General features: G+C 40.1%; 1 protein-coding gene across 1 annotated transcript; it reads left to right on the top strand.

The window, feature by feature from the left end:
* Positions 1 to 1,004: 1,004 nt before the first annotated feature.
* On the top strand, positions 1,005 to 16,570 carry LOC138796756 (uncharacterized). Its single transcript, XM_069976411.1, has 5 exons — positions 1,005 to 1,079; positions 8,826 to 9,212; positions 12,518 to 12,613; positions 14,475 to 14,584; positions 15,030 to 16,570. Exons 1-5 carry the CDS (start codon positions 1,034 to 1,036, stop codon positions 15,159 to 15,161), a joined length of 771 nt encoding a protein of 256 aa, XP_069832512.1. The 5' UTR covers positions 1,005 to 1,033; the 3' UTR covers positions 15,162 to 16,570.
* The last annotated feature ends 5,426 nt before the right edge of the window (positions 16,571 to 21,996 follow it).

Raw genomic sequence — 21,996 nt, 5'->3', positions numbered from 1 at the left:
GGAGGAGAGAGTTAAGCTGCAGCCATACTGCTCTGACAGCAGCTTATGTCTTCCAGGACAAATGGGTTGGGCAGTAATTTTTCATTGCACCGACCCCTATCTCCACAGATATCATCTGTAGGTGGGTGGTTGGGAGAGCCACATACACCTTATACTGACAAACATATGAGGTGTTTTGGAACTTTAAGTGCTATATTAGTATTAGGCTTCCAAAAGACACAAATTTAGTTTTTTAGCTCCAAAAAACACCACAAAAAACTTCCCTTCCCTCATGATGCTTTTTTTTCTTCAGAAAAAGTGTATATTAATGTAGACTTTTTTTAATGCCTTTTTTTTACTGCATTTTTTTGTCTTATCTACTAAAAATGTAAAGGTAAAATACAAGACAAACACCAACAGACATATGTACTTTTTTTCTGTTGTTTTTTTAATATTCTTATGGAGGTCAATAGGGGAAAAATGCCACAAAACCAAGAAAAGAAAAAAGGCCATACCATACTGTAAAAAAAAAGGCAAAAAGGGCAGAAAGAAATAGCAATAAAACGTGTAAATATAATGTTTCATTATTCCCCCATTGAGTCCTAGCTGACATCTGACTACAGCATTTTTATCCAAGAAAGCATACAGTATGGTGAATAGCCTATTTTTATTGGTGAATATTGGCCTATTTTATTTTTGTGAATAGTGGCAAGTGTGATGCTAGCCTCGGAGTATATTAAAACAAGTGTGCAACATAGTCAAACATTGTGCAAAAGCAAGAAAAAACTAAAAATACAGTCCAGCAAATAGTAGCATATATAGTTGCTGGAGTGTTGTTTTAGTCCCTACATGTATTGCCACAGATTGTGGCTTCCCCAGGGGTATCTGACTTATACAATAGGAATGTCAGGGTAAGAGTAGATCTGAATACAGATACTGAAGAGATGACAAACAAGAAGAGGAAGTGTCAGTGCTGAGACAGAGTATAATGTGTATTCCCCTTGTGTTTCCTGCAGTCACAGCATGCAACTCTGAATATGATCATCTTATAAGAATGTCGGAGATGTCATTGATTTTGCTTGTGTTCCTGCAAATGTCTGGTAAGTTCTTACTATATTTCCTCTACAATGGAAATATACAGAGACACAGTATTAGTAGGTATAAGTATATACACATACATTTAGATTTGATATCTTTCACTGTCATACATTGGATAGTTTGATGGCAGAATTTAAGATGAATATTTTGATCTTATCATTCATAATTCATAAATGATAGAATTATATATTTTTTCAGATTGATGTCCAGTATAAATGACCATTAGGTTATTCTATAGACCATAGGTGTTAAAATCAGGCCCTCCAGCTGTTACTTAACTACAATTCCCATCATGCCTGGACAGCCAAAGCTTTAGCTTTGGCTGTCCAGGCATGATGGGAATTGTAGTTTTGCAACAGCTGGAGGACCTGAGTATGACACCTAGAGGATGTTAGTAATGCAAATAAATCATGTCTGGTTGGAGCCTAATGAATACTACCATGTTGATTACAACTGACCATCCTTTTTATAGTAGTGATGCTATTGTCACATATTGTGTATACTGTATAATGTATACGCTAGGCGTGTCATTACTTAGATATACAGTGGCATGGGCCATTGATCACAATGCAAAATAATCGTATACCATATCAGAGTAAGGAATCAAACATGATGACATTTAACGGCAAATGCCATGGTAGAGTTGAAAGACTTTGTCAGCTGATCGTCTAAAATCAAAACCTACAGATGACTTTTGTACGGACAGCCTAACAAACAGATTCTAATTCAGATTGGCACCACAGGTTTCAATGGGCATCAGTTGACAAACATTATCACTTTCCATTTTAAAACACAATTAAATTTTTAGGCCGGGTTCACAATATGCATGACAGCGTCCGTTCTGAAACTTCATTTCTTTTGAATTAGAAAGTGGGCAAATTCGGGTGTGCCAGCTTTGCAATTCACCATAGCCGACAATGTAAAGTGCGGCCGGAGCCGCATTTTACATGGTCTGCACTGTCAGTTTTGTGCGGCCGCTATTCACTGAATAGTATACACTCCGGCCAGGATTCCATTGAAATCAATGCATTGTATTTTTTACTTTAATAATGGTGGTGTTGCAATCTGCAAAAACGACCGTTATTAAATGAAAAAATACGTTGTGTGAACTTAACAAAGTTATAAACAATAAATATTTTATATGCAGCGACTGATGCCAGAGGCCCTGTCCTACGTTGCACTATAGCTAAAGATTATGAGAATTAGAAGTAATTATTGGATTTTAAAAGATAATTGGCTACATATCATGGCAATATACGCTGATCAGACTGTCACTGTTGCTATGAGACTTCTCACTTGAAATGAGGCACAGAGTACATTTTGGAGAGTACCAAGTCTCTACTCATAGCATGAAGAAACCTGTAAGTATTTGGCCATGTTTACACTATGTTCAAAAAAGAAGAAAAGGCATCCACTTTTTTCATTTACTTTTTTATTTAAATGCAATGCATTAAAGTCAAAGGATTGACAGACGTCCAATAAACAGTGTATAAAATAACGGACATTGTATGTGGATACTAGAGATGAGCGAACCTGCCGAGGTTTGGGTTCGTATGAACCTGCACTCTCGGCTTCTGACTGCCGCTGTCTGCCCGCTCCGTAGAAAGGGTGGATACAGCCGGAGGACCGCCTGGAAAACTGGGATACAGCCTATGGCTATGGCTGTATCCCAATTTTCCAGGCGGTACTCAGGCTGTATCCACTCTCTCCACGGAGCGGGCAGGCAGCGGCAGTCAGAAGCCAAGAGCGCAGGTTCATACGAACCTGAACCTCGGCAGGTTCGCTCATCTCTAGTGGATACATGAGTTGAAAGGATCAGCCTAGGCTAACAAGACAGCCAGAATTGTTGGTTCTGGTTTAAGCTAAAAGCCCTTTTAGGCCATGTTCATACTGCGTAGGAGACCGGCTGTTCCGTGACCCGGCCGGGTCATGGAGCGGCCGGTCTCCAAAAAGATCATCCTGCCGGTACTGCAATACAATGTTCCTCCGTTGGATCCATTGATTTCGGTGTATCAAACATATTGAAGTACATATGTGAGCATCTACTCTTTTTTGGTCCTATAAAAAAAAAAAAAAACTGTATACACTCACAAATGTACCAAATGTAGACACTTTATACAGCATTTTGTACATTTAAATCAATGAAACCTGATAAGGTACCCTGTGATATACATTGGCATACTGGTCAGATGAAGCCCTCATATCTCCAGAATTCCTTTAAATGGACGTAAGAAAGAGCAGCATATGAGCTCCGTAGCGTGTCAACCATGTATTATATGGAGCTAGAGAGTTTTTGTTGCTTGTTCTGTATTTCATACAGATGATTCACAAATAATTTACTAAATCATAGTTAACAATATGTCCAGTGAGTTACAATGAAATGAAAAGTGGATATATTCTGTAAAGGTAAACAGCCCTCAGAGTGGCTTTCCATGGTGGGAAAGGAAACCACAGTCTGCCACTGCACACGTGTCTATAGCTTTGTGGATATATCTATGTGTACTATAGCTTCTGTGTGTCTGTGATGCATGTGTCTGTATGCATTTGATTCTAAACTACATAGAAGCAGCAGCAGCATGGAGGACAACACTGGGGTGTGACAGCAAAATATTTACCAGAAATAGCAGCAAGCATCTCTTTTTTATGTTCTTATTCAATATTTTTATTGATGATATTTTAATTTTATTATGTAAAAGGGCCTTAAGCTGAGATTTCCAGTTCTGTACAGATCATTTCTCAGCAGAATATAGATATGTCAGGATCAAAATAGCTGAAGCTTAGACTGCCATCTCTCCACTTCAAGTAGAATGACCTCTGCACAAGTCACAGGAGATGCCTGAAATCTTCCCATTTTAATGAATAGGCTCTGCTCCACACGTTGTGTCTGTGTTGATGGGGCTCTCTAAATGCCGTTAGAGGCTGTGTTCACACATAGTATTTTGGCCAGTGTTTCTGTCAGTATTTTGGTCAGTATTTCTGTCAGTATTTTGGTAAATATTTCTGCCAGTACTTTGGTCAGTATTTGTAGCCAAAATCCGGAGTGGAACTGACAGAGAAAAACTATAATAGACAGATGTGCACCCTTTCTGAGTTTTTAACCCACTCCTGGTTTTGGTTGATAAAATACTGAGCAAAATACTGTGTGTGAACATAGCCAGAACATGTGCTGAATGTTATGTACTGAAAATAAAAATAAAATAAAAAAAATCAGAAAATAGAAACTGTTTAGAAAAATCAGTAAGAAAAAATCTAGGTACATTCACTTTAACCTTTAGGAAAATTTCTTGAATGTAAAGTTTAGTTAAAATTCTGTTTACACGGCCATCACAGTTTCACTTAAAACAAAGAGGTGAACCCCTTTAAATGGAGCCCTAAATGGCCTAAAAACTTTTAAAATGTCATTTTAAATATAAAAATTTATAAACATATAAATATTCCCACAATGTCTTTTTGTGGCCGTTTTACTGCCATCTTTTTGGATACCCTTCATTTTGGTGACAAAATATGGATGAATTATGTCTAGAAATAGTTGTTGCTCTTTTGATTTATTTTTTCACCCCCTTTTTATGACATACGAGGGGACACCAAAAAGTTACCACCGGGGTTTACACCAGGGAGAAGATGCAGATTCACCCCTTCTCCCTGGCGTGCGCCTGCCGTATACCCAACTTGGGTGGTAGGGCGGGGGGGTCGTTAGGCGGGGAGGAGGAGTAAATCATGATTCAAATCAGTGTGACTGCGGGAGTCCCGATCGTTAAAACGGACCGCCGAAGTTCTCTCACCTGCCTCCGTGCGGTCCGATCGGCGCTCTGGTCACTGAGCCTGCACAGACAGGCTCAATGAGCAGAGCGCCGATAACACTGATCAATGCTATGCCTATGGCATAGCAATGATCAGTGTAAAAAAGGAAAGTAATGAATGTACAAGTCCTCCAAAGGGACTTAAAATGTATTTTTAAAAAAAGTTAGAATCACTAACACACTACCCCAAAACCCCTCCGCCAATAAAAGTCTAAATCACCCCCATTTCCCATTATATAAATAAAACATATAAAAATAAATAAACATATAATATACCGTAGCGTGCAAAATTGTTTGATCTATTAAAATATAACAAGCGTCATTGCGAACGGCGAACACGAAAAGAGGGAAACAAGTGCGCGGATTACCGATTTTATGTTACATTATATATGAAAAAATGTTTATAAAAAGTGATCAAAACGTCCGATCTTCACAAATATGGTATTATTAAAAACTAAAGATCATGGCGGAAAAAATGACACCCCATACAGCCCCGTAGGTGAAAAAATAAAACCGTTATAAGTGTCACAATAGGCCCATTTTATTAATATTTAATTGCTAAAAAAAAAGGATTTCATTAAAAAAAATATATATAACATTAGAGAATCTGTGTAACCTGCATATGGTTGTGTTCAGACTGACCTATAGAATAATAGTATCATGTCGCTTTTACCATATAGTGCATTACGTAGACACAGGATCCCCCAAACGTTACCATATTGCATTCTTTTTTACGATTTCACCTATTTATATCTTCATAAATAATATATTTGAGATTCCGTCATATATGTTATGGTAAAATGAAAGACGCCATTACACAGTACAACTATTCCTGTAAAAAAAATAAGCCATTACACAGCCTGTAGATAGAAAACTGAAAGTGCTAGAGCTCTTAGAAGGCGAGGAGGGAAAAACGAAAGCGCAAAGATCAAAATTTGTGCGGTCCACTGGGTCATTTTGCGCTTGGTCCTCAAAGGGTTAAGGGCACTTATTACACTCTAGGGCTCTGTTACCACAATGTCTCTTTTTAGACATTTTACAGTCATTTTAAAACAAAAACACAGATGTATTATGCAGATTACAGCCACAATTGACCAAGATTGCCTTTTCTGACCTTTGCCTATCCACCACTGATGATTGAATGTTATCTGTCCCAGCATGTGTCTGATTTCACACTACCTCGGAACGGCAACGTCTTTTTATCTATACACCAGAGGCAAGGAAAGATATCTGGAGATTCCTTTAAAAAAAAGTTTTTTTACCCTGTGTGGAGGAACATAGCCTAGTTATTGCTGGGCTATTTGGGCTTATTGGGCTTATTTGTAACCCCCTTTTATCTATCCCATGTAAATTATTGCCATGGTAAAAGTGTAACTGCCATTTAAATAAACTATTGACATGTTCTACAGACACATGAAAAGTTTTCATCAGTCAGGGTTTCAATGTAGAGACTCCCATAGATCCCTAGGCCAGTCAGGGGAAGTGTGCCACACTGAGAGGCTCAGTACACAAAAAACAGCCAGCTGGAGATTGAAGTACTCTGCTGAACACTTCTCCTGGCAAAAGGGTAGTCATGTCAGCGATCAAAACTGATTAAAACTTTTGACATGTCTATTGATGATTTTAAAGTTTTTAAAAAAAAAAAATGTGTCTTCCATGCTAAACTGTGCCCCCATCACGCAAAAATTAATAAAGAAAATAATAATAATAATAATAATAATGAAAATATGACTACCGGGTCACTAACTGATTTGGCTAAATCAGGGACGGTTTCTGTCCTTTCCAGGCCTCCGTAGCTGAGCACTGTGATGTCACACTGAATTTTGGAAAAACTTCTTGCTAGCACTTCCACCAGCAAGAGAGCTAGCGCCACCGGCTGGGGGGTTCTTCTTGTGAATACGACTAAACAGCTTGGATCACTGAATCTATCAAAGCAACAGCCAAACTATATAGATAACTAAGGCGTCAATTATAATCATTGCACCATATACGGGAATAGTAACCAATCAAATCAAGGGTGGTGAGTGATCTATATATATATATATATATATATATATATATACATATTAAGTGGTTATTGTAAGTATCTTACTTTTAGGAGCATGATTAGATACATACTAGCACCATTAATCATGAAAAATAATAGAGAAAAAACGTCTAAAAAATAAGGGAAACAATAATAATCTAATATGAAAATATAGACCACTGCATCACTAACTGATTTGGCTAAACCAGGGACTATACCAGAGACTGTAGTCTATTGGCTTTATGTGTTTTTCACTCTTAATCCCCACAATTGGTGTAAACTTTTTCAAAAGGAAATGCCAGATATCGTTCCTTGTCTCTGGTGTATAGACATAGGCTGAAGACACAGAATTGTCGTAGTTGACGGATAGGTTCAGTCGTCAGTGTTAGACAGGTAGAGGTCTGTATAATCTTCGCTTCAGAAAGAATCTGGTTTCAGTATAAAAAGCGGTTGTCATGATGGGACAGCCCCTTTAATATATCCATCTTTGAACAAGATTTTCATATATAATTGTTTGGCATAAAAAGTTGATCAATTTTGTACATATGCTCCATACATGAACGGATCCTGAGTTACAGACTATAGTTCTTTTGTGTAAAGATATAAAAAAAAAATACAAAATAATAATAAGATTACGATAAACACATACATAACATGCATAGATATCTTTACATTTCCTGTAAAATATATGTTAAATGAATCCATATTAGTCCAAAATAGTATATAAGCTTATGGGCTGGCCTTTACAATACTCCAGAGCTGCAATTACAATTCTGCAGGTTTCAAAGTTGAATTTTTGTAACTTAAAACTACAGTTCTATATAAACTGTACAATTGTTTTATAAGGTGATCATATGCTTTAAGGGCACAATGCAAAATAATGGCTCTGATTTTCCAGGCCAGTACAATTTTCCAAGCCTAATCTTAACATTTGTGGTTTGAGATAGAGCATTATGTGGTTCTACCAAGCCCTATGGGTAAAACTCTTTGTTTTTTGTTTTTTTTACATGGAGAGAAAGGAGCAGCTGCACCTCACACCTATGACTGACACTAATGCCTCTCGGTTATATTTAAAAACCAACTCCAGGATGTTGGTATACAATTTGATCAAACCATATTGCCTCATGTACCCCGTGCAGGTCTCCTGGTTCACATGAGTCCCTACACTAACTCCACACTGTGTCAGTCAGTGACCACCAACCCCGCAAAGCGAGCGCAAGCAGGAAAGAGACGCCACGGAATGGCCCTGCAAACCCAACGTCACAGGATCAAACCCCAAGGGCCCCCCTCAAACCTAGCAGGCGCTGTCGGCGGAAAGAAACTGTCACCAAGCAACACAAGTGTGAACAAGATCTAACCACAGGCATTTCTGTCAGCCATAGGTGTGAGGTGCAGCGCTCCTTTCTCTTCTTTGCACTCTTCCTGGTAAGACCCACGTGACCGCAATCAGCAGGAGGCACCTGTGCTCACATGACTAGTACCTCCTATCTTTGTGAACAGGGCACCTGCACGTGGTACATGGGGCAATATGGTTTGATCAAATTATATACCAACATCCTGGCGTTGGTTTTTAAATGTAGCCGAGAGGCATTTGTGTCAGCCATAGGTGTGAGGTGCAGCGCTCCTTTCTCTTGGTCGCCGCAGCACCTAACACCCCCCCCAGCTGTCCAGGGAAGGGGGGGGGGTGCCGTCAGTGGCGTGCCATCCCTGAACCCAATACTCACTTCTCACAGTGTTCCGTTGCTGTGACAGGTCCCCAGCATGTGAGTGACATATACTGGGAAGGCAAAGAAAATGCATGAACGCTGCGCTGGCTGGGGTTAAGGGAAGGCACACTACCGACAGCAATTTTTTTAATTCTCAGCAAGCTTTAAAATGTATCAGTGTTATCAATAATTCTTTATTACTGTTTTATCTTACAGCTACGGCCTTAGGGGAGATAAATATTACACAGAATCCAACCATCTTAGATACACTGAAGGGGGACAGTGCCGGAATAAGCTGCCACTGGAATAGTGAAGATGATCAGCAGGTCAGAGTCCAGTGGAGAAAGTATATATCAAGCACTGAGGAAGAGAATGGGACCGAGTTATGTTCTCTAAGGACGAAGAAAAATAACTATTCAGAAGTGAGAAATAATAAAACGTCCTGTAATGTGGCCAATAATACAGCACAGCTGACTATATATAGTGTCACAGAGGATGATGGAGGACTGTATGTCTGTCAGGTTATCATCGAAATACCAATACTGAGAAAAGCAAAAGGGAGCGGGACCCGATTAAATGTCCGGCATAATGATAATAATGGTGGTAAGTAGATACATCCTTAGGCTAGGTTTACACTACGTAAATTTCCGGCCGTAGCGCGCTCCGTGAATAAGCGGCCGGAGATTTACGTAGTTTGCGTACAATGGAAAGTATACGATCTACGGCTGCACAGTTCACACTACCTAAGAACTTACGCCAGGATTGTACGCGGCGCCGTAAAAAATGAACCAGACCATTGTTCCGGGACGGAAACGCTGTAACTTACGCCCGTAGCGTAACATGCGGTCCCGTACGGAGTGGTGATTTCTTCTTTTTGACACTTTGATTTGCCGATCCAAAAGGTTCTGTGGGGTGTCCGGGGCTAGGCGAAGATTTCCAAGTTAAATACCGCTATCAGATCGCTACGGACGCTGTTCGGGAAGCGTACGTAGCTTACCGGCATAAGTTCGCGGACCGTACGTTGCCGGCCGCAACTTGCGTAAATCCCAGCCGGAGTTTTACACGTATATGTCCGTCCGCAAAAAATATGCGTCCGGACATATACGTAGTGTGAACATAGCCTCACTATAGTTTTAATACTATGTGTTTTAATCCTGTGAATCATTTACCCAAAGTCCAGTGGTCTCAGGGCACTGTATGAGTAAATGATCAGGGTCCCATGGGCTAATTTCTAGATGTCCCATCCTCCATGATGGACTCTGTTATTTAATATAGGTCAGCACCCAACCTATGCTTTCATTATGTTATTATCCTCCCACATACATTGCCTCATGGATCTTGTGATCTGTGGACCTCATAACTCTCTGCATCCAAGTCATTCTGCATAGTTACTAACTGCACACAATGTGACTGTCTCTTCTACATGGACAGCAGTAGCGGTATATGTACCACTACTCTTGGTATGTTTAGCTTGTGAAGAATAGTTGTACACTCAACTGGTTGGGTCAGTATAACCACAATATCGCTGCTGCCCACACCATCCAAAGCTCCAGAAGGTTTTCTGTAAGTTATCAAATTAGGCTGACTCTCCAAATGGACACGGAGAGGAAGTTTCTCCCTGATCAGTCAGGGAATCAGCTTGAACCTATCTTTGATCTTGCTCTATACAACTAAGTAAAATATAAAACCCTATAAAACCTCTATTGACTCTAAAGACAAATATATATTCTGATATAGTAAAGCAATTGGTTAAGAGCATGGGTATAGCAGCCAACATGATACATATTGTGCTTCCTATAATACAGACAGACATTGCGGATGATAGAAGACCACTTGGCCCTTGGACACTTTTCCTTTCTACCTGCCCTGTGTATTGCTATACATCAAATCTTATGGAAAGAGGGATAAAAGATAGTATTAGCTACTGTATGTAAAATAAGACTAGACCATACTGGATGTATCATCAATATGTAAAATGGTCATCCAGGTACTGATATCATACACTAATAAAATCTTTGCCCTTTTTGTATTTATAGTCTGGTATTTCCATTTACGTCTATGTAGTAGACATTCTTACCTGATGCTGCTACGCGGTAACCATGAGGCTATGTTCACAGACAGTAAAATAAAAGCAAAATGCAACAGTAAAATTGGTATAAAACACAGCCGTATTATGAATGTAATAATGTGCTACCGTCTATGGACAATCTGCCATCTGTGAACACGTTGTAAAAGAATATATATTTTTTTACAATGTGTGTATAGACTAACATTTTTCCATAGACTTTAACCCTTAGGCGTACAAGTACGTCCAGGGTCGCCCACAGGTGTTCAGAGCGCTGTGGTCCCAGGTGCCGCATGTAGCCCGGGACCGCTGCTGTTAGCGTGCGCGGTCCGATCGCCGTGCCCGCTAATTCGATAATCGGATGCAGCTGTCAAAGATGAAAGCTGCATCCGATTACCTGATGCAGCCGTTCCCTGTTGTCTAGTGGCGGAGAACGCCCCCCCCCCGGGACAATGTCCCAGAGGAGCGATGCTCGTGACACCCGGCCGGGGTCTGCACCGTAATGATCCCGGCTCGGCATTCGGAAGCAATCGAGTGTCTATCTCACCGATCTATTCTGTATTACTATGCAGCAAAGATCGCAATGAGAGATCAGTGTACTTATACTAGAAGTCCCCCAGGGGGCTTCTAGTATAAGTGTAAAAGTAAAAAAAAAGTGTCATTATTAATAAAAAGCCCCCTCCCCTAATAAAAGTCAGAATCACCCCCCTTTTCCATGTTATAAATAAAAATAAATAAATAAACATGTTTGCTATGGCCGCATGCATAATCGCCAGAACTATTAGTTATTTACATTCTTGATCTCGCACGGTAAACAGTGTAAGCGTAAAAAATCCCAAAGTGCAAAATTGGGCATTTTTGGTTGCATCAAATTCAGAAAAATTGTAATAAAAAGCGATCAAAAAGTCGCATATGCGCAATCAAGGTACCGATAGAAAGAACACATCATGGCGCAAAAAATGACACCTCCTACAGCCCCATAGACCAAAGGATAAAAGCGTTATAAGCCTGGCAATGGAGCGATTTTAAGGAACATATATTTGTAAACAATGGTTTGAATTTTTTACAAGCCATCACATAATATAAAAGTTATACATGTTACATATCATTGTAATAGTAACGACTTGAGGAACATATGTAACAAGTCAGCGTTACCCTAGGGTGAACAGTGTAAAAAAATACCCTCCAAATAAAAGAAATGCGTTTTTTTTTTCACCACACATTGAATTTTTTCCTGGTTTCGCAGTGTACTTTATGAAAAAATTCAGCCTCTCATTGCAAAGTACAATTAGTTACGCAAAAAATTAGGGCTCATGTGGGTTTCTAGGTGAAAAAATGCAAGTGCTATGGCCTTTTAAGCACAAGGAGGGGAAAACCAAAACGCAAAAATTTAAATTGGCCCGGTCCTCTAAGGGTTAATGTAGCACATTGTTGAACAAGAAATGGTTGCGTTTTATACCAATTTTATGATTGTATTTTGCTTTTATTTTCTTGTGGGTGAACATAGCCTTACTATGATGTTTCAGTTAGGCAAGATGTAATAAAACACATCTTGAGGTTCATACAACGTCTTTTTTTGGCCCTATTTTAGTCGTCTTTTTGAAAAGCCGCAATTTTGATGCAAAAACACTGTCGTATTATGCAAATTACAGCTTTATTTGTGGTTAAAAATGGTGTCCATCCAAAAAGATTATAGCCAGATTGCCAGTTTATTGCTTATGAATGGCAGGAAAAGCTCACCTGGTCCATCAAGTCCGTCTTATATTATTTCCTGTATTTTTATGTTAGGATAAATATGTTTCCCAGGTAGAATTACATTCACAAGTATGTATTATTTCCAAAGTTTCAGGTCAGTGGAAACACATGGCTTTTGCCCTTGTCATACTTCCCTTTGTGGCACTCCTAGCATACTTCCTGTGCAAGAGAAAGAAGAAAAAATGTATGTATTAAAGTATATTTCTAAAAAAAATACTCTAGATCCATGATGATCCATTTTTTGGAGTGCTGCAAATATTTTTTTCTATCTATGTATCTATCTTTGCTGAGGTTTTTATATGCCTACATGTTTTCCTAATTAGATAACAGAAGTTATCATGCCACACACAGCTTTCTATCATTTATTAAGTCCTAACGGCCGCACTATATGCAGTGGGTATCAGCTGTATGTTACAGCTGAGACCTTCCTGCAACTACAGATTATACCCTGAATATAGAATATACCCTGTGCATGCTGCAATTAATATTGTACCAAACCTGTCAAGGTTCCCATCGGCACCACCGCAGCAAAGAACGGGTGTGCCCATAAGTTGCTTTGGTTGCCGAAGAGAAATATTTTCCATGGCAGCCTCAGCCTCTCTGCTGACTAAGTCTGCCTCAGGCAGACTTAATCAGCCAAGCACCGATCTGACTAATGGTGGTTTTACACGGAACAATTTATCGTTCGAATTTGCATGATAACGATCGTATTCAAACGATAATCATCCGTGTAAACGCAGCGAATGATCAAGCGACGAGCAAGAAATCGTTCATTTTGATCTTTCAACATGTTCTCAAATCGTCGTTGATCGTTCGCAAAAAATTCACAGATGGTTCCGTGTAAACATTCTTTCAACGATTTCACCTATGTGTGAGATAGGCTTAAGCAATCGCAAAACGATCGCGTAACGATTTTTCCGTACGATGTATCGTTCCGTCTAAACGCTAATTGTTATTAAAAAAAACATTGTTTATTCAAAATCGTTAATCGTGCGATCGGCCGAATTATCGCTCAGTGTAAAACCACCATTAGAAATGCTATGCAGATGCATAGCATTGATTAGTCTATGGTGATTGCATATCATAGTCCCCTAGGAGGACTCGAAAAGAGTGGGGAAATTTTTTTTTAAAGTACAAAAAAACACTTTCCTGTTAAAAGATTAAATCCCCCCCCCCCCCCTTTCCATTTTTTTTTTTTTTTTTTTTTTTAAACATAACCAAATTGTCTAAACTATTAAAATAAACCATTATTGATCCCGCACGGTGATCGACGTAAACAAAAAATAGCACGAAAATTGCAGAATTTTGGTGATATCCTCTATTAGATAAAATGAAATAAAAAGGTAAAAAAAAAAAGGTCCTATCCACCAAGTCTGGTACTGATAAAAAGTACAGATCATTGTGCAAAAATGAAGCCCTAATACGTCTCTGTAGATGAAAAAATGAAAAGATAATAGAAGTTGGAATATGGAGATTCAAAACCATGTTTATTTTCCTGAAAAGCTGAATTTTTTAACAGGAAACTATCAGCAAACCTGCTGGCAGCTCCCTGCAGCCGCGTACCTCATCTTTCCGACACCAGTCTTCTTTCCTTAGTTGGTCTTGCCGTTTTCAATAAATTGAATTAAACAGTAATATATAAATTATCACGTTAGGCGCACTGGGGCCATCCCCCACCCCCCCTTCCCCCAGCACCACTCGTCCTGCCTACCTATGCAAATTCAATTATGCATAAGCAAACTGGTCTTTAGGTAGGTGTGACGGCAGGCTGAACAGTACTCTAGGGGGCAGAGGGATGCCCCCAGTGCCCCTAACATGCTAATTAAGATTATTCTGTTTGATTATAGTTGTTGAAAACGGCAGGACCGACTAAGGAGTTATGAATGTGAGTTACAAATTTACCAAAAAACTTGTAAGGGGGCAAGGTAAATGCATTGCTTCCATTACCACATAATGTCACATCTTATAAATAAAATTTTTAAAAACTTATAACTTTAAGGGAATATTCAATATTGCATATTACTACATGTTATTTATATTTTAAGGTAAGAGAATTTCACAGAATAAGAAGCAAGAACATGTGCAGCTTCGCCAAATTCATCAGGACGTGGCTGAAGTTGAAGAAGACAGCAACTCTTCAAACTCAGTGACATGGGTAATTATCATAGTTTTTAGTGTTTTCCTTTATCATAGAGGAAATTAACAGTGGTAATAGGCCTTTTAAAAATGAAAGCTTAAATAGGCACTGCTGATTCAACAAACTTTGCAAAAATCTATAGTAGAAGGGAATATAATATATATCTTATCAGACAAACATGCTTCCTTCTGTTATCAAGCATCTTCCCAACCACCCACCCCCTGTCCTGTAGCTAGCTCAGGGACCAAGATACAAGCAAGGCTAGCAAGGGAGGGAAGAGATGAGAGTGGGAGGCCCATAGTACACAGGCAGAGAGAGAGACAGACAGCAAAGAGACAGTTCTGTTGGTAAGAGATATCACCCCAGGGCTTTATAGTTTACACTGATCACTACAGCTTTAACATTGATCCTACTAAGCGTTAATACTACTAAGCTTAATATGTGTTTTCCTTTAACATTTTAGGCAGTGTCAACACTTTATGAATCCTTTGATTATTTTGCAATAAGGAACCCCAATGATAAAGCTGCTGCTTCTTCTACAAGCAACTTGGCCAAGCCTGAAACAACAGAGGAATCTTCTCTTACTGAAATGTGATACTTGCACACTCGCAGCATGGTATAATAGTAAAGTGGGTCAGGAAGTAGCTAAGGGCTATAAAGGGTCCAATTCTTTCCCCACTCAATGGTACAGTTAGGACACCATAACAATATGCCTTCACCAGGAATGGAGAGAGGACCCCCATGCATGGATGGTTTATGGGCTCCTTGCTTTGGATAGCTCAGTATATAGCCCCATCTATGGGGGCAAGAAGGAGCGGTCAGGGCCAGTGGCTGCCTTTACCGATTGGGCTTCTGTGCAACTACACAGGAGACACCAATGCTATGCCCACCCTTGGAATGAGTAACCAGTCGAATGACCTCCAATGGGACCACAAAGTTACTGCTGACCACACACTCGCTTGGACAATCGTCCTTACAATGGAGAATTTTGATTAATGCTAAATGACTTAAAAGTCTAAGGATTGTTAAGAACAAACATTTAGTAGGATTCCTGAAGAGTCAGGATTCCATTTTATTGTATTTAGGCAAAATCTCACAATCTTACTCACACATACCCACAGGGGTCCACAAAGCTCAGATCTACATTACCTGCAAAAGTTTTAGGAAAATGCTGAAATAATCCTGCACAGTAGGAATGCTTTAAAAAAATAGAAACGTTAATATTTCATTTTTATCAATTATATAAGTGAATGAACAGAAAAGAATCTACAGTATATCACATGAGTATCAGTATGGGCACCAGTTCTTCCATCATCAGTATGGTTCCATCATCCTGGAGAAGTTACCCCAGATCTTTTGTGGATGTCGCTGCTCACATCCTTCTGTCTATCATGTAATTCCAGACAGACTTGATGATGTGATATCAGGGATCTGTGGGGGCAAAGCGTCACCTCCAGGACTTCTTGTTCACATTGAAGATACTTCTTAATGACATTGGCTAAATGTTTGGGGTCATTGTCCTGTTTCAGAATATAAGAGTGGAGCCAGTCAGACCCCTTCCTGATGGGGGGCATCTTACTTTGTAACATTTATTTATTTATATATTTTTTTACATCTGCCTAAAACTTTTGTACAGTATGTAATCCGTCCGGTATGACGTCCAGTAATGGGCACAATGGGAACACCAGATGCAAGGATCTTATACCCAATAGCCTCTCCAGTTCTCCATAGTCACACCACTGGGGATTGTCATGAGTACAGCACAAGATCTTAAACTCGTCAGAGCGAAAATCAATGCAGTCAATAGGCCAGATTTCCTAATTCTCATAGGTTTTGATACAGCACAAACATGCTAGTAAAAAATCTTTGCCCGACCACCTGACAGGCAAAAGCACCTGCAGACTGTTATTATCAACATCACATGCCAAGAAACTACCTCATAGCTTCCACCTTCCATCAGAAAAACAGGGGTGTAAATAGGCACATGGGGTTAACACTGGTCTAGTTATCATGATTCTAGGTGTGTGTGTGTGTATATATATATATATATATATATATATATATATATATATATATACATATATATATATATATATATATAGTTATTTCCATAGTCATTTCCAGTGTTGTCATGTAAAGCTTTTTGTTAATATATAAATGTAGCTCAAAAGTTCATTGGGTGTTTCCCAGTACTGCAAAAGCCCAGGTAAGTGCCCCCATGTCTCTTTGATCACCGCCTCTGTACTCATCTGCATCCACTTACTCCCTTTGACTGACAACCAGTATATAAAAAGAGAACATGGGTGATCTTGCCTGGGCTTTTGCTGTGCTGGGGAATGTCCCCTGGACTTTTGAACTTCATTTAGATACTAATTAAAAGTCTTATATTTCAGAACTATGGAGACACAAATTTTATGGCTGCAATCATAACTATTCCTATCTAGCCAGGGGCTAATTTCCATCCCTTTTTTCCTGCTTACAGGTCCACTTTAAGTAAATTTCATTTTGTCTTATTTTATTTTTCTCTAAATAGGTAAATTCTTTTTTTTTGCGCTGATGCAAAGCTCCAGATCACGGTATAATTACACTGTAACTTTCTGGCTATGTTCAGCCCCTGCTAAAGGTTTTATTATTGATCACTGCTTGTATGCAGTGGATTTGGAACTTTATATCAGAAAAACAAAACTTTGATCAGAAGACCATGTCAGACCTGAACCTAAACATTGCACCATAAGGCTATGATCACACTACGTAAGTTCCGTAGTAATCACGGACGTTGTTGCCAATTTGCAACAACGGCCGTGATTACTACGGAACTTATGTAGTTCTGCAGGCTGCAGGCTAAGGGAATCCTGGCCGGACATACTGACATACTGAATAGCGGCCGCAGAAAAACTGTCAGTTCACACAATGGAGCGCGTGGCTCTGGCCACATGCTCCTTTGTGTGCAGTGGCAAATTCTGATGTGGGCGCACACTGATGCGGCCGCATCTGTACTCAGAGGAAATGAAGATCTGGATGATTTTCTTTGACACCGGCCGTTCCGGGACCCGGCCAGTGTCTTACGCCATGTGATTATGGCCTAAGATTAACATTCACTTTAGTTTGCAAGTTTCCTGACATCACCAACCATTTCTAATACTTGTGATTTTTTTTATATGACAAAATTCTGTGTTTTATAGTTATTTTTATATAAATAATAAAAAAACTGAAAAAAAGTAAAAACCAGGTACCAGCAAAAATGTTAATAATAATAATAACAATAATAATAATAATAATAATAAATAAAAATAATAAAATTTCATGGACTTTTTATTAAATTTAAGGTGAAAAACTAGTATTATTAGGATTATTAGGAATGGATAAAGTTCATGCATGTCACACAAATAATACAGACAGTAAAGCAAAGTAGGACATAGCTATAAAGGGGTCAAGACATGGGGTTATAAATAGTCATGGTGTATTGCCAATCCACAGGTGAAGGGATAAGTGTATGATCACAAGGATCCCAACAGTCAGACTCCCACCATTACACACTTATCACAAGAATGGGACTCCCAGAGCAACAGTGGCAAAACCCCTTGCCCCTTGTTTATGAGCTGAGGAAGATGTAAAAAGGATGAATATCTGCCACTCATCTGGCACATGGTATGAACAGTATTCAGTAAACACTTGAAGTGGTATTCCCATCTGAGCTTGTTATAACAAGTTGATCGCTGGGAGTCTGACCACCCAAATCCCCACCGATCCAGAGAACAGGGTTGTGATCGCAATAAATTAAGCTCTGGCGGTCGGTTACCCAGCAATCAGCTGGTTATCCCCTATCCTATGGATGGGGACAACAAGCTCAGATGGGAATACCTATTTAAAGGAGAAGCCCGGCCCTTTTTTTTTTTTTTGGCAGCCAGCAGGGGCAGGGGAAAATTTTATACAGAATCCTAACTTAACTCTCCACGTGCCTGCGCTGCTACACTGGTCACGGGACCCCAGCCGGAAGGCACTTTCCCCCAAGTCCTGATGATGTCACGATGCAGGGAAATTGCCTTCCTGGCTGATGGATTGCACGCTCGGCCAATCTGTTACTCTAGCGGCGTCCCGTCTCAGTCACTGATTGGCTGAGTGGGCAATCAATTGGGTAACAATTTCGGCTGGGAGAAGATCCTGGAGCCTGGCAGGGGTCCCGTAGCTACGATGCATTGCTGGAGAGTTAAGATTGTTTTTCATGTTCCCCTTTTAAAAAAATAGTCCCCTTTCCGGACTTCTCCTTTCCGGCAAGTAGTGTAAATGGCTCCATAGGCCTCAGTGGTTTTGTTTAGCAAGCGCTCTTTCGTAAAAGTCTGTGTAAAAATATTAAGTCCTTTGTTCAGCAATAGTTTTTTTTAAGAGATTAGTGTACAGCACCACCCTCACATAGAAGCAAAACTTTTTAAAATAATACTAAATGGATGTCATGTGTCATAATGCGATGTCATGGAAAAGTTAGCTAAGGCCCACAGCCTTTGAGCCAAAATGATCCACAATGATGGAACACCACATACACCCAGTTTTGAAGTTATTCATATATTATTTTTCTCCGTTTTACTTTTTTATTATTAGTCACTTATACAGCCCCACGTCTAAGTCTATGGGTTGGGGACGTGACTTTCACAACAACGCTTTATTCACACTGTTCTTACTCTTTTTTTTTTGTAAGAAAAAGAAAATGGAAACTTGAAAACTGAGTTTTAGACACCAGGAAATGTGGTTTGCGCCTGTGGTTGAGATTACACCAGCAGTCCTGTATACTGCATCACACACTGATGCTACTTAGGACCAGAGTGTTAGCCGTACCCATCTCATGCATAGAATTTTCCATCTATGTTCAGGGCTGAGGTTTCTCAGTTTCTCAGTGAGGCAGAGTCTACTTCATTATGACCTTTACCTTGAAGTATATGCCTCACGCTTTCATGCATTGAGCCATTCCTAGAATAAACTTTAAATAACAGAACATATAGAGAGATGCACACCCACCCCTAATAAAGCCCTTTTCCTGTATAATTATTCCAGTACACAACTGCAACAGCAATTGTAATGTCAGTACTACAGTGGTACTGTACATTTTCTAACCAGGCCTAATGTCTCTCCTTAGGGTCCGTTTGTGGTGACCCCCAGATGATGTTGTAGCGGTGGGACGGCACGGCACTTGCTAGATGAAAGTGTGACACCACTTCTTGTGGTGGGTGGCCGAGATACAGAGGAACCTTAAGGGTTTTGTCACGTGACGCCAGTGCCTGGTGGGCACACAGGTGTGATGGCACGCCTGCTTTTAGAGTGTAAGGCCGGTTGTACCCTTCTCCCCTGTGGTCGGTGTCCTGTCGGGTTTCTGCAGGGTCCCTTGGGATAGTGTAGTGACAGGTGATCAGAGCGGTGTAGGAACCCTCCCGAATAGTGGTAGGACCCGCCACCACACAGAAAGGGGAAATGTCCCAAGGTTGCTGTGTACGTGCTGTGCAGGTGGTGGTGAATAATCACAGACTCGGCTGATAACGTTGACTTGGTTTACTAATTGTAATGCGCAGCAGGTAATACAACGAATCTTCAGGTACACGGGATACAGTTCCAATAAATACACAAACATAGAACCACCAGATCTGTGTGATAAGTGCTGAGTAGGATGTAGTAGAGTTGATATGGTTGTACTGAGGTAGAGTAGTAGAGAGGAGAGTGAGGTGAAAGTCTCAACCCAAGTAGTAATGTGCTCTGCCGGGAGGTTGGAGTGCATAGAAGAATACATGAAGAAGAAGAAAACAACAACCTGTGCCTGTGTATTGACCTTTCCTATAGTTTTTACACCACTTTATGCCCACTAGCTTTGGGATGAGCGGAATGGTCAGAATTTTCTGGGTACACCAACGTTGCGAGATGGAGTTCATCGACTTTTAGTAACTTTGCTTCACCCGGATCAGTTCCTTGCTCTTTGGCTCTTTTGTGGACACTGTCCTGCACTGTAGTTACTCCTAGTCCTTGGCGTGGGTTGAGGTGATCTGTTGGATAATCCTCTCTTGAAGGGTTTAGCACTGCATCACACGTGTTGGATGCCTCAAGAAAGAAGTTTGTAAGCGGGCTCTGTCCTGTCTCCTACCCATGCGGGGTACTGACTAAGACTAAGACTGTAGAGGGGACCTGGCAGAGGGCCAGGGCCCAGGTAGAACCACTGTGGAGAGCCATCTGAGTTGCGTCCTTTCTCCACTGAAGCCCAAGTAAGTCTCCTCCTTCACCCAAGGGACTAGCTTCCTAAATAGCATGTAAGGTGCGCTGTGGTTGGGTGAAAAGAGTGCAACAGAAGAGTGGAAAGGAAAGAGGTGATAGGACAGAAGAAAGGAAAGATCCTACTGGCTAACAGAATCTGGTACACACACATACAATAGCCCTTTGACACACTTCAGCTGTGCAGCTTCTATACTTACTACATACTATAATACTAGTTATACGATACAGCGACATCTAGTGGTCATCTTTAGTAATACTGTAGCTGCAATAAGACCACAAAAAGGTACAGACTTTTACGAATGGTGTGAATAGTAGCAACACCCCTAGTGGGACACCAAATGTTCACACTTCGGAATTCTCTCAGAATTTCAAGCGGACTCTGCTTGAAGTTCTGCCTGTCCCTGTTCAATAGGACATCTCACATGCACTCCCCCTTACGCCCAAAAAATTGTCATGTCAATTCTTTTGGTGGAGTGCGCTTGAGACATCCTATTGAATCAATGGGATAAGTGAAACTTCAAGCAGAGTCCGCGGACCTTTATTATCACTGACCCAAGACCACAAAATACAGACACTGATCATACCCTACCATCGTTCTCTAATACTCCTGTGGAGACTGTAGAAAACTTATGACACTTTAAATTCAGAAGGCTGTAGGTAACAAACGGTAGATCAGGGAAGATGGTGGTTTCTGACCTTGCTGCTAACAATGACTCTATACTGACCCATAAGGTAATGGCTGATTAACTATGACTACAAAACCTATATGTTACTTTGTGGCTGACAATGCATATTTATAGCATGTAGAATTTTTCCATCCTCCTTCCCTTCATCCATTGATCCATTGGTTGAACTTCATCTATCTACCTATGTAAACTTTCAATGCAACAATTATTCAGTCAAAAGCATTCAATGTGTGTGTAATGACTGACATACAACATACAGATATACCATTGAATAATAAATAACGAAACATTAGTGAAAAGGCATGAGCTCTATAAGGTAATAGGCCACACTAACCTCGTAAAATAAATATAACTCAAATACACTCATTTTATAAAGGTGTTGTGAGGTCACATCCTGGCAGGAAATGGCTACTAAACAACACAAACACGACAACACATACCACATACACTTCAATTTTCTTTGCCAGTTTCTCTTCTTTCTGGTGTGTGAGCCTT

The sequence above is a fragment of the Dendropsophus ebraccatus genome, chromosome 7 (genome assembly GCF_027789765.1).
Source record: "Dendropsophus ebraccatus isolate aDenEbr1 chromosome 7, aDenEbr1.pat, whole genome shotgun sequence".
Classification (NCBI taxonomy): Eukaryota; Metazoa; Chordata; class Amphibia; order Anura; family Hylidae; genus Dendropsophus; species Dendropsophus ebraccatus.
Note: the sequence above shows the minus strand (reverse complement) of the source record. Positions and strands in the feature narration are given on the sequence as shown.